At 40.9% G+C, this 14,130-nt stretch overlaps 1 protein-coding gene across 1 annotated transcript in view; it reads left to right on the top strand.

Moving 5' to 3' along the window:
- The window catches only part of CACHD1 (cache domain containing 1), a 210,536-nt gene that overhangs the window by 177,755 nt on the left and 18,651 nt on the right, over positions 1 to 14,130 (top strand). Inside the window, exons 13-18 of the mRNA XM_012639326.1 lie at positions 4,160 to 4,302; positions 4,922 to 5,103; positions 6,177 to 6,287; positions 10,630 to 10,752; positions 12,167 to 12,266; positions 12,357 to 12,473. Coding sequence (XP_012494780.1) covers positions 4,160 to 4,302; positions 4,922 to 5,103; positions 6,177 to 6,287; positions 10,630 to 10,752; positions 12,167 to 12,266; positions 12,357 to 12,473 — 776 coding nt within the window. The remainder of the gene's footprint in view (positions 1 to 4,159; positions 4,303 to 4,921; positions 5,104 to 6,176; positions 6,288 to 10,629; positions 10,753 to 12,166; positions 12,267 to 12,356; positions 12,474 to 14,130) is intronic.

Here is a 14,130-nt window from a genome sequence, read left to right as displayed (position 1 = left end):
TTATAACCTCAGCCTGATCCTGCAGGGGAGCTCTGGAGTGTAAATCGCAGCACAGAGGTTGCCCAGACTAAAGGAAGAGAACTCGGCTTTCATCTTCCTTAGTCACTTTCAGCTCTCCGCTAGTGCTGGGCAAAGAGGTCTCAGCAGCCCAGAGACAGTCCATAAAGAGAGTCACAGGTACAGCCCCAGTAAAAGTAAGTACGCAGATAGGGGATTTTAAGGTGGGTGGGTGGAAAAACAGTAAAAAGAATCCAAAAGAATTTGGCTGGGCACAGTGGCTCATGCACGTAATAGCAGCATTCTGGGAAGCCAAGGCAGGAGGATCGCTTGAGGTCGGGAGTTTGAGACCAGTCTGAGCAAGAGCAAGACCCCATCTCTCCTAAAAATAGAAAAAATTAGCCGGGTCTGGAGGCATGCACCTGTATTCCCAGCTACTCGGGAGGCAGAGGCAAGAGCATCGCTGGAGCCCGGGAGTTTGAGGTTGCAGTGAGCTATGAGTAATCTACTGCAAGTCCCTATCTTCAGAAGGGCTTAGGAATGGGCAAATAATTCAAAGGCCAGCAAAAAGGAATTTACATTTTTATGTCCCAGATGTTTTTTATTCATCACCTGAGTTACCCTATGATAGATGACGACATTTGGGTTTACCAGGGATAAATAATTTTCCCCGATGACACAGAAGGTAGCCAAACTGAGATTTGGCTCAGGCCCCTCTTTCTGCCACCTGCCAGACACGTACGAGGCCTCTGTGGTCTGTGCTGTCAGTGTACTGCAGTATGCTCACAGTACAGTAAAACAGATACTCTCCTCTTCGCTGTTGAAAAGACCTAGGGTTCCAAAAAAATTAATATCTAAGAATCATCACACAGTTGGCACACTAGGCAGAGGGGACACAGGTGGGAAGAGGATCAAAGACAGAAGTCATCCGTCTCTAGATTCCAAATGAGAGTGCTCGTGTTTGGGTTCCTCCCTTAAATTCCATCTCAGAGAATTCTGCCTGGACATGAAATCAGAAGAGCAGGCTGGACTAAGGGATCCCTTCTGTGACACATCCTAACAGTGTTGACAGTTTGGAGAGAGCCAGTGTTGTTGATCCAAGAAGGCCGGATTTTATATTTCTTTGTTTTGATTTGGTCCTTGGGGGTTGTATTTGTCTTTATATAAAAGAGTATGGAAAAATTCATATTTTTAAGAAATGCTTTACTGAAAAGCTAATGTGTGCATGCTCTTTTAAGTTTTGTGTGAGCAAGCAAAATACTACTGCTCATGAAAATAAGATCACTATTTTGAAATTTGAGACAGTAAAGCACAACAGTTTTCTTGATGAGAAAGAAGCTCAAGCCAGATTTTTTTATTTCCTCTGGATAATCTCTTATAGCTCCATTCTCCAATATGGTGGCCACTAGCCCCACGTAGCTACTGGGCACTTGAAATGTGGTTAGTCCAAATCGAGATGTAAATGTGAAATCGATGCTTCATTTTTTTTTTGAATATTGATTACATGTTAAAACAATGATACTGCTTTGGATATATTGGATTCCATAAATATTAAAATTAATCAGTTTCTTCTTGCTTTTCTTAATGTGGTACTCAAATTTTAAATTACATTTATGGATTGCATTGTGTCTCAGCTGGACAGCAATGCCTCACAGAGATGACTCTGAAAATGTAATTTATCAACTTAAATACTTTACATGTGATTAACAGGCAGACCATAGGCCAGTGTCTGACTTTCACAGTATGGGAGCTCTTTCCACCTTGCCACCCCTCCTCACCTGGACATTACCCCTTCTCACCCGGGATAGTGTGGACATGTAATGAAGGGCAGCTTAGTTGGGATTAGTTAGTAATCAAAGTGAACCAGGATAATCAAAATACAGTAAAGGAGGAATGGAAAATATGGGAGACATGGCAAATAAATAGTTTCCATCCGACCTCATTGATGATGGGGATTTTTGAGGCAAGGTATTAAATATACGTCAGATCTGTCTTCAAGAGAGCTGATGGAAGGACATTGTCTTTCTTGATACACAAAGAGAAAAAGAAGAATTTTTTAAGAGTACATCATTTAAGGCAGTTCAGTATGTATGTGTGTGTATGAGTGAGTATGTCTGCCTCCTGGACACAAAGCTATGGGTCCTGTTTCTTGATTCTTTCTTTGTCTCTCTTTGTGCTCAATCCATCTTACTGCACCAGCCTTTTCTGAAATGCCAAAAAGCCACCTCCCCAAGGTGTCTCTCCTTCTCCTAACTCTGGCCCCACTACAACTCTCTTGTCCCTGAAGTGGATGTATGCCTTTGACACCTCTTATTACTGTGTTATTCTCACATTGTTGTTTTCCTCTCTTTTCCTTGCCCTTATCACTCCGGTTGGATCCTAAGATTTGTGAGTTCAGGAATTATCCTCTCTCCTTCTCTTCTTGGCACATCCTTGCATAGAGGGACCACAGGAGCATATGCACCTGAATTCACAATCTAACCTTTTTAAACCTCTGGTTTCCTTCTTTTTATTAATCTCCTAAGATAGCCCGTGACAATATCACAAAAATTAAATGAGAAATAACATCATTGAAAGCAACATTTTCTGGGTATAACAGACTAGGTAATTCTGAGTCCTAGAATTCTGAAATTCCTGGATGAAAACGCAATTCTGGATTAAAATCTCCTTAGAAAGTATCAAAGAGCTAACGTGATAGGATTTAGTGGGCCAAAATCTAGAAGACAAGAACCCAGAGAAGAAAGCCAGCATTCAAAGCCACTTTCACAATGCACATATTTACCAATCCAGAAGAAACAGCTGTGAGATTAAACTGTGCTGTAGGTGGCTTCTTAGGACTAGGAAGAGAGGCAGAAGTCAAATCCAGGGTCCAAAAAAGGTGAAGACTCTAATAAATGAAGCCATTCTTTTCACCCCCGCACCCCCCCACACACACATGCTTTTAGCAAAGATCCTAAAACACTGCATCTTTAGGGTAAGAGTGAACCACAAATAAATCAGGTCTTAATTTGAGATTCCTATCATCTGAGTGATTTAGAGAACTTCAAGCATTCACCTTTGAAATGGAATGGTCTTAGACTAGCTAAATACCAAAGTCACACACTGCGATGGTTAGGGCAGCATCCTGGCTCCTTGCTGGGAACCGTTCCCACCTCCCCACCCAGCGTCACCTTGCAATGCGGCACTGGGCAGAATCACACAACAGAGCTCACTGGGGGAAGATACTCCCATTCCCTTAGGCCTCAAGTTATTCCTCACATTAGTCAAAGATCATCACCAGGCTGCAAGGAAACACAAGACTATGTGTGAGAACTAACAAGAGGAGTAGAAAATGACCTACAGACTTAAATGAGCTGGGATCCATGATCATGCTTTCCAGAGCCTTTAAGAACGTGGTAAGGTTGAACAGTAGAACATTTCAAAGACAAAGATTTAGTGTTTTTGTTTCATACATTGTGGAGATTTATTTCTTAAATTGGAAATGGGGATTTTCCTATTAGATAGGACCAATAAATAAATATGTACACATTAACTACTCTGTTTCTACAAGCTTTGGTTTATGTCAAGTTTGGCTGCCATCGTCTATGAGAGTAATTTTTTATTTTTTTTTTTTGTATTGATTCCACCGTTCCATCTTTCTCTCTTCCTAAATAATATTACAAATGTGAATAATAATGGTTAACACGCGTTTGCTTTACACATAGGAACTCACTTAATTCTTGCCATAACTCTGTAAAACTGGTGCTGTTATTTTCCCCATTTTGCAGGTGAGACAAATGTGACATGTATACAATTTGCCTGGTACCACACAGGCAGATTCAACCCAGGCTGGCGCCATGCATGTCGCACGCTGCCTCCAAGTCACTGATAAGTATGGGACACATACAGATATGTAGATTTAAGACAATTTGAAGGTTTTCCACATCCTGCACTTGTGTTTGCTTGTGCACGTGTCTGTTCTGGTTTACTCTGAGGACCGTAAGCTCCCTGAAGGGAGAGAACGTGGCTTTTTCCTTCTTCCCTCCTCTCGGTATCTTGTGTCCCTGTGGAAGATGTTAAGCCACCGTGGCTGGCGGCCTGGCAGAGCGTGAGGGAGGCTTTTGTTTGGGCCTGAGCTGGAGTCACGGTATTCTCAGGCCTGTTTTGTTTGCTTCTCTTTCAGAGAGCCCGACCGTCATGCTGTCTGCTGGCAGCTTTTCCTCCCCCTACGAACACCTCAGCCAGCCAGAGACAAAGCGCATGGTGGAGCACTACACAGCCTATCTCAGCGACAACACCCGCCTCATTGCCAACCCAGGCCTCAAAGTGAGTGCTGGCGAGGGGCCCCTCTGCCGGTGTCCCCCTCCCCAGGCCCGGGAGGGGGTGCTGGCCGTGAACCTTTGAAGTGGGAAGCCCAGCTCTGCATCTGTGCCTCTCAGCTGGAGGGCTGGAAGGCAGAGCGTGTGGCTGGTCAGCAGGGACCCTTCCGATGGATTAAGAAGCCCTGTGAGCCACACGAAGAGTCTGTTTCAGGCCTCAGATGTACTGGGGGTTTCCAGGGTAGGGGGGTGTGATTTAGAGGCCAGTGAAACTTTCCCAGCCCCATCCTTCCCGGGAGAAAGAAGTATAGAGCCCCTGCTGTTGAGATAGATATGAAGTTTAAGGAGCAAAGATGGGGGGGAAGGGGTATCTTTAATGACACATCATAGGATGTGTCTTTTTAAACTCAGAAAGCCCAGCTAGGATGAACAATTGAGTAATCACACATCCACTGGCTATATTTCTGTAAGTTTTTGTTTTCACCAAGTTTGGCTGCATCCATCTGCTGTGGAAAGATTTTTAAGTAATTGGGCTTGGCTTCTCTGCGACAGAGCCCTGCCAGCAGCCCACTCTCTTTTTATGTGAGTTTTAAAGGATCCCTGCTATGTCTTCCTTTGTTTCCCAGTTCTCTGTCAGAAATGAAGTAATGGCTACCAGCCACGTCACAGATGAATGGATGACACAAATGGAAATGAGTAGCCTGAACACTTACATTGTCCGCCGTTACATAGCAACACCCAATGGTGTCCTCAGAATTTATCCTGGTTCCCTCATGGACAAAGCATTTGATCCCACTAGGAGACAATGGTGAGTTTTAGGGGCTTCCATTGTCAAAGGTTCCCCCCAACTCCTGGAGAGATCTGATAAATGCATACAAGAAAGCAACTTCAGGCAGTCACACTAAAGAAGATACTTTCATGGCGGCGAAAATGTTTCTGAATAGTTTTTTTTAATGTAGCATTAGCAACAGCTTTGTGGGCTTTTTGTGTCTACAGTGTTTTTATCTCTTCATTGAAATTTTGAAACTGAAATGCTTTATGCTTGCCATTTGGATTCCTAGTGGTTTGTTGGATTTCTACTTTGTGCAGAATGTGTCCATTTTACCGCACATGGCTATGATATCAAATAACAGCTGGTGTAGGACCTGTGAAAAATGAGCACATAAATTCAAAAGCATCCTTCTGAGCTTTAATTTTACGTTGATTTTCAAAAACAAAAGCTAGCAAGGTGCTGTAGAAGAGGGGACGACTTGGGCATAAGAACAGGAATTCTAGTCTTGCTCTGGGTGGCTACTGAGTCATTCATGAGTGGGTTATTCTTAATGCCTGCTCCTCCACCCTATGCAATCCAGGATGCATTTTTGTGTGCCAAACTGTATTTTGTTTCTACTTCATTAATCTCTTTTTAGTCTTTAAAACATCTATACTATAGATCTTTGTAAAAGCCAAGATATATGCTGAGTTCAGTACTTTTTTTTTTCTTTTTGAGACAGGGTCTTGCTCTGTCTCCTGGGCTAGAGTGCAGCAGTATAATCGTAGCTCACTGCAACCTTGAACTCCTGGGCTCTAGCGATCCTCCTGCCTCAACCTCCCAAGTAGCTGGGACTACAGGCTTACACCACCATGCCCAGCTAATTTTTCTATTCTTTGTAGAGACGAGGTCTCATTCTTGCTTAGGCTGGTACCTGTTTTTAAAAAAGAGAATTTCAGATAGTTGGTGCTATAGTCAAACATAAAAGACAGGAATCCTTTCAGATTTTAAGGTAACATAAGCACAATTTGTGATAAGTATTTTTAGAGTTACAAGCTCACTTTTCTTTGAAGTAATTGGAGTAATTGTTCACATTCTAAAATAACATGACTTTCTTTGGTCTCTGTTAGGTATCTCCATGCAGTAGCTAACCCAGGGTTGATTTCTTTGACCGGTCCTTACTTAGATGTTGGGGGAGCTGGCTATGTCGTGACAATCAGCCATACAATTCATTCATCCAGGTAATATTTCAATTAATTTTTTAGTCATTGCTTTAACACATCAAGAGTATTTTGAAAATTTGAATAGAATAGTAGACACCAAGACTTGGAAGCAAAAGCATGACCTTTGAGGTTAGGCGGGCTGGGATTCAAACAGCTTCTCTAGCTGTGTCACCTTTGATTCCTTAGCTTCCCCCTGCCATCTGTAAAGTGGGGATAGCACCTACCTCACTCACAAGGTCATTATGTGACTTGAGCCAATGAAAGCCTCTTAGCCCTGTTTTTGGCAGCCGTGATGAGTTTTATGAAAAAGAAAAAGGTGTTGGAGTCAGTAGAGCAGTTTGTAGAATGGAACCCTGACAATTATCATTGCCAGAGAATGTTTTCCCAAGCAAAGGAGCATTTTTAATGAAGAAAAAAGTACCAAGATATCAAATTTATTACCTTCTTGTATTTGGACCTAACTTTTTAGAATGATATGAATTGTTTGTTTTTCAAAATTTGTCCTTGAAACTGTCTCTTCTTGGGAGATGTGAAGGCTTTTTGAAAATTTATTTTCCCAGAATGCTATATCAGTATCACTGTAAATATATTTAGAGTGCTTTATATTTCCTGCTTTTGAGATTTTGGTATTTAAGCTACAAGTGTCAGTGAAATGTTAAGTGGGGAGGTAAGTCACACACGTTGTTTTAATCTCTTCAATATACAAATAGCTGTTTTTTTCCTCGCAACCAAGGAAGATCATATTTTGACTGATACCTGTAATGATGCCTTAAAATTTATAGGAGACAGATTTTCTTGCTTAACTTCATGCTTTTCACTGGTGCTCATTATATGTAAAATGACTGACATTCAGTAGAATTCCTCTAACACAAGTTCGTCGGGAGCAAGACTTGGGAAGCAGCACAGTGTGGAATTTCAATATCGTGGCCTCTGTCTCTGTGGAAAGCAGGGCCCCGCAGCCAGCCAAATGTTGATTCCCTTGTAGGGCATGGTCTCTGTCTGACTCTGTCAGCTGTTCCCATAATGTGATATTTCACATGTAAACAAGTAAACACTCATTTAGAACAGATCCCTCAATGTTCTCACTAGCAGACCATCTGTTGGGCGCACTCCTACTAACGTCTGAATAGTAAGACTCATCATCCCTCCCGTATATTCTAATCAGTGGAGGAACAGCAAACAAAGGCTGTTTCTCTGAGGGGACAGCAGTCACCTTGGTCTTTGATTACAATGAAATGGGCCAGAACTGGGCTGGCGAAAACGTTGTCACAGAGTGGGGAATAAAAACCGAGGTGTGTCTTAGCCGTTAGGTGATCTGTTGGGCTCCCCTCACCTGGCAGCTCAATGTCAGGAGGCATTAGCTTGCCCTTCTGTACGGCATCCTTTCTGTTCAGGAGGACAAGGACGGGGCAGATATTTATGCGTGTATATGTGTTTTTGTTTGGGGTTTGGATGGGCAGAAGAATTCTGATTTGGTTTATTTACAAATATTTCTCAAGTCAGTCCAAATGAAACATGCTGGAAATGTGGTGGATTTTCAAGTGAGAAAGACCTGGGTTCAAATCCCTTGTTTGGTTACCTTTACATTGTGGGTTGAACCTATGTAAGTTTAGATATGTGAGTTTAACGAGTGCAAGAAATGGCAGTTGGAATCCCAGATTCTGGCTCCCGTGTCACTCAACGAGTATGTATTCCCCAGAAAAATCGTCTGCTGTTGCCCTGCAATACACAGTCCCATGAACCTAATCGTTTGAATATTTTGCTTAGCTGAATGTGATTTTACTATTTAAAGCTGTGTATTTTTTATTCAAAATAGTTTAGAATGCAGGTCAACTACCTCTTCTAGCACCCAACCAAAGCAACTGTGGCTTTGGTGGGTGTATTGGTAGATAGGCTTTGCAGAGGTACTTTTTCAAGTGGTTACTAGTTATTTGGCCTCATGCTCCAGCTTAAGAACGTAACCCATCCTAAGATGATTCCACTCTGAAAAAGTAGGTTTGCCATTTGCTATTTATATGACTGTAAACAAATTTTTGCCTTTGTTTCCTCACCTGGGAAAGTGAGATATTAGAGCCTATCTCAAATGATTATTTTAAAGATTCAATATATGTCAAGCTCTTAGAACAGTGCCTGGTATGTGGTAAGGGCTCAATAAATGTCAAGTACTTTTATTATGTTTTATGACCTCTCTGACCCTTACATGTAAAACAAAGGTAATAGTGCCTTTGTTGAACTGATATGATAAAAATTAGAGATGAGGCATATAAAATGCTTAGCACTGTACTTGACAGTGTTGAGTCCCAGATAAATGGTAGTTATTTTTATTATCATGCTATTTTTACTTTAAATTCATAGCATTTTAACAGGTCAGAAGAGAAAGCTTAAGCTAATATTCAGCCTGTCATGAAGCAGTCCCATTCACCCTTGGTTTTCAGAAGTGGTTTGGCTGAGAGTTAGGGGAGGGGTTTTCTAATTCAACACTCACTTCTCAGTTACTCATGTAGCTGTCTTGTGATTCTTCCGTAAGCATTTTCAGTGCCCTGAGAATCTAGGTTTGCATTCTTTGCGGAATGATGATGCTGCTAGAGATGAAGGGCAGTCACCGATTAAGGGACGGTTAGATGTGTCTTTGGCAGTGAAAATCTCACAAAAGTATTGCAAACAGCCTGGTCTGTTGTACTTCGAAATGTAGGTTTGGTGTGATTTTTCTATGACATTCTTTATGAGTTGCCATGGTAACAGTGTACCTATCTGAAATGCAGGTAAAAATATGAATACTAGACTTACATGGGCAGTATGCATGCTCTCACTTCGGAGGAAGTTTAGAAATAAAATTACCTTATTCCAAAACACTTGAGTCATATTTTTCACTGAGGCAGTCATAGTATTGTAGCAACAGCCAGATTTGAGTACTGGTCTCTCTACCATAAATAAAAGGTGATCTGACTATCTTATTTAAGTCTTTTAACCGTGCTAAGCGTAATTTTTTTTATTTATAAAATAGGAACTATGATTCCTTCCTGGCTGTTTCACAAGTAATTAAATAATGTAAAGTTGCTTGGAAACTCTTGAATGCCCTGCAGATCTAAGGAGGGCAGCGTAACTTAGTGGTTAAGAGTATATGCTTTGGAGTTGGAGACACTGAGTTTGAGTCCCTATTTCCACTAGGTATTCACTGTGTGATCTTGGCCAAATATGTAATTTCTTCAGGCTTCAGTTTTCTGGAAATGATAAGCCTTATAAGATTGCTGTGAGAAATAATTGAGGGTTTTGCCATTTTTCTTTTGATATTTTCTTTATAAAGAAAGCAGGCAGGTAGATGATGTTAAATGATGGGCTCTTAGAAAGTTCCATGTTGGATAAACTCTGCAAATTCTCAGCCAGAAGAGTGCAGGAGTTCATTGGTCCACTAACCCATGCCTTTCCAATTACCCATGAACATTAGATTGAAAAGAACTATGGTTCCAAGTGAGAAGTCCATATTTCTGATACACCTAGCAATTTCTTGAAGTGTTTTCTTTCTAAAGAGTAGTATGCTCGTTAGCTTGCTAAGCACTGTAGCACACTATCTCATTTAATCTCAATAACAGCTATACAAAGTAGGTATTATTATTGTCCCCATTTTCAGATGAGAAAACTAAAGCTTGAGAAAGTTAAATAGCATTCCAGAAGCCACAAGGCCAAGATTTGATTTCAGATCTGCTTGATTCCAGAGCCAAAACAGTTAGCATCGTGTTGTACTGCTCAGCTCTTCTCTTCCTTGACTCTCCTGAGAGTAGCATTGGAGAATGGAGAAAGGAACCAGGAGAGACTTACTGTATAATATGAGCCATGCTCTGAATGGAATCAGCCTTAGTGTTACAGAAAGGAAACTAGAGTAGACATTGGTCCTACTAGGTTTTGTACCACCTGACACCAGTCACTGAGTCATTGTGAGATCTCAGTCTCCTTACCTACAAAATGCAGGAAATAATGAGATTGCTCAGGCTCCTTGTCTAGAGGTCTGTTGGAAGTAACCACAGTAGCCATGCATCCACCCTTCCACCTGATGCCTCTGCACCCATATTTTTGCCAAACCGTCCAGCCACTTTGAACATTTGTAATGTCAGGACTAGCTGTATTTCATGTTTTGGGCCAGTCTTACTTAGAAAGTCCCCCTTAAGTCTTAAAATTTTCTCTCATGAAATCGCCATGTTATGTTAAATCAGTTGTTTAGTTAATTGTTTGGGGAGGCGGGGGGAGTGAGGAGGAAAGGTGGGAATGTATCTCTGATACCATACAATGTCCCTACAATTTGAACATAACTTGTACCTTTGAATTTGCCATGCCTCTCGTTCTCACTGATCTTTTTCACATAAAGTACACAGCTGTCTTCTGGGCACACTGTGGCTGTGATGGGCATTGACTTCACACTTAGATACTTCTACAAGGTTCTGATGGACTTGTTACCAGTGTGTAACCAAGACGGTGGCAACAAAATAAGGTAAGCCCTTTACAGACACTATTTCCTTTCTAGCTGCCACTGTACAAGGTATCTCTACTGAATGGCAACCACATAGTTATGGTCAGGACCAGAAGTTGAATTCAAGGCCTGCATGTGCCATTAGGAAGATTTTTGTTCTAAGATGCATACTATTTGTGATTTAGACAGACTCAGAACACAAGAAGGAGAATAACTGTGGCACTTCTGTTTCCCTAGAAGTCAGTAATTAGAGGTTTCCCATATCCTTGGTACTAGAAAGACCAGAGGGTACTGTTGGGTAGTACTTTTGATGTGAACTTAGTCATTAAACCAAAGTCTTTGTGACATTTTCAGCTGCTTAGACTCTCCTTTTATATTTCCCTGGGAAGAGGCTCATGGAACCAAGTCTTTGCCTCCTGAATTTCAAAAGAACATGTCTGATCAAAGCAAGGGCATTCCCTTGATTTAATTCAGGCTGCTTTTAAAAATAGCTTTCTTAATTCTGTCTCGTGGTCCACACTTCATGTCACTGGCTCTTACGGGGAAATGCAGGATTCCTGGCAAGCTGATATCACTAACGTGGGGTAAGGTGAAGCAGAATATAGTGTCGATTAAAGCGGTTCTAGCTTTACTTACTTAGTGTCTCTGTCAAATACAGTATACAGTGCTCCCCCCTTATGCTCAGTCTCACTTTTCCACAGTACAGAACAATAAGATATTTTGAGAGAGACCACATTCACATGACTTTTATTACCGTATATTATAATCGTTCTATTTTATTATTACTTTGTGTTGTTAATCTCTTACTATGTCTAATTTATAAATTAAACTTTACCATAGGCATGTATATATAAGAAAAAACATAGTATGTATCGGGTTCAATACTACCTGCAATTTCAAGGAGCTACTGGGGGTCTTGGGATGTATTCCCCACAGATAAGGGAAGACTACTGTATATTTTTATATGTCCCCTCAATGCTGTATTTTGTGTATGTGTATCATTGAAAGAAGAAATTATGTGGTTTGCTTAGTTTGTCACTCTAAGTACCCAAGTCTACTTCCTTTAGAATCTGCCTCCCAAAAATAAAAAACAAACTTCCCATTCATACATCCTTGCCAACATCTTTGAGTCCGTCTTACTTGGATTGGGTGGGACACATTCTATATGAACTACGGAGGTGGCCACAGAATCAGGCGTAACTCTCACCTCTACCTGTATTCCAGGTGATCCACCACCTCAAAAATAATGTATCTGTCTACCTGCCTGCCAGCATTCCTTCATTTTTTTCAAGAGTATTTATTGAGAACCTGAGGTCAATGCAATTTGTTTCAGGGCAAGCAAGATAAATGCTCTCTGAAAGCATTTTAATTAAAAAAAAAAAAAAAAAAAAAAAACAGCTTATATGAATGAGGGACGTCACTTGTTTTGGTACAGGTGCTTCATAATGGAGGACAGGGGTTATCTGGTGGCACATCCAACTCTCATTGACCCCAAAGGACATGCACCTGTGGAACAGCAGCACATCACCCACAAGGTATTTGTTGCAAAGCTGGGAAGCTCAGTTCTCCACCAGCCTGCAGCCTATTACATGGCATATGTCTTCTGTTCTATTTGGCCTTGGCAGGAGCCCCTGGTAGCAAACGACATCCTCAACCATCCCAACTTCGTAAAGAAAAACCTGTGCAACAGCTTCAGTGACAGAACAGTCCAGAGGTTTTATAAATTCAACACTAGCCTTGTGGTGAGTTGATTCCTTAACACTCTCATTTTTCCATCCCATCATGGAAGATGAAACAGAATGATGGTTAATGTCTGAATATTATTCCTGCCTGTTTCATCGCCTGAGAATTAGAGAATGATAGGAGGAGACAAGACTCCAGTTCCCAATTTGACAACTGTGGGATATAAAGCCCCAAGAAGAAACACGAATGTTTTAAGGTCTCACAGTTGGTATTTTATTTTGGTTTTGTTTGTTTAAAGACTCACCCAGTTTAAGCCCTTTGAAATATCTGCTGAAGTCTGTTCCCACACTCTTGTGTAAATATATGTGGCACCATGTGTTTCTCTCTTCCTGTCTTCTAGAGATCACTTAGTCTCTTAAATTCCTAAGGCCAAGTCAGGTCAGTTCTTGATGATCCTCCCTGTTAGATGGGAACTCTCATGTAAATCATCCAAAAACAATTTCTTTTTTTAGCTTAGAATACTTTGTATAATTTGAGTTGCTGCAAATTTGCCTGCTTGTAGTTAAAGATCTTAAGGACATTCTTATTAATTTGGAAATAATCCTAGTTAGGAGAAAACTAAAATGGGGAATGACAACTAACAGTCCAAAAGTTATTCACAGGAAGTTTTTTTTAATTTGGAATAGACATTTATGTCAGTCACTAAATGTGTGATTCAAAATCAATTTTAGAAATGTACTGGATTAAATTGAAAATCCTAAACTGAGTCTCAGAAGTTGATTGCTAAAGGAATTGTCTGGTGAAAGAGAGGAATTTAAGAAATGAATATATTGGCCAGGTGTGGTGGCTCACACCTGTAATCCTAGCACTCTGGGAGGCCAAGGCAGGAGGATCGCTTGAGGTCGGGAGTTCGAGACCAGACTGAGCAAGAGTGAGACCCCATCTCTACTAAAAATAGAGAAATTAGCCAGGCGCAATGGCACACACCTGTAGTCCCAGCTACTCAGGAGGCTGCGACAGGAGGATTGCTTAAGCCCAGGAGTTTGAGGTTGCAGTGAGCTAGGCTGATGCCAGGACACTCTAGCCAAGAGCAACAGAGCAAGACTCTGTCTCAAAAAAAAAAAAAAAGAATATATTAATAGAATAGTGTGTTTAAAGCAAGGGAAGTCCTCATTAGCCAATTCAGACCCCATACCATTTTAAAGGGGACACTGACAAACAAGGCTTCCAGGTAAGGTTGTCATAGGAAAGTCTGGTTTATTCTATGTATCTAGATCATTTGTACAATGGTTTATGGGGTCTTTGGCAGACAAAGCCAGGATACTCAAGTAGAAACTTTTTAAGATAAATTTTAATTGAATATGAAAGTGCCCAAGTTATTCCCAAATGGAATTGAAGCATTCCTGGCTTTTAGAGCTGGCAAGACGCTAACCCTTTGTTATTGCTTATATTGATATTATAGAGGTGGGTGTCTTCCAGACATTGGAAAATTCACATAGACTTTGAAGAACCCATTCAACACCACGATTCTCAGAGTTAAGCTCATTCTCACCATGCATAAATATGGGATGAATGGCATGGAAATAAACATGGGCGAAATAATTTGCCTAGTGTATACAACATGCATGTAGAAAAAATGGTTAGACACAACTCTACATTACCACTGTTGAATCTTTGGTTTTCTAATATGGTAAACAAATTTGTCAATTCAAGAAG

This window comes from Propithecus coquereli, unplaced genomic scaffold, assembly GCF_000956105.1.
Source record: "Propithecus coquereli isolate 6110/MARCELLA unplaced genomic scaffold, Pcoq_1.0 Scaffold14, whole genome shotgun sequence".
Lineage (NCBI taxonomy): Eukaryota > Metazoa > Chordata > Mammalia > Primates > Indriidae > Propithecus > Propithecus coquereli.
The sequence above is the reverse complement of the archived record's forward strand: the minus strand, read 5'-3'. Positions and strand labels throughout refer to the sequence as shown.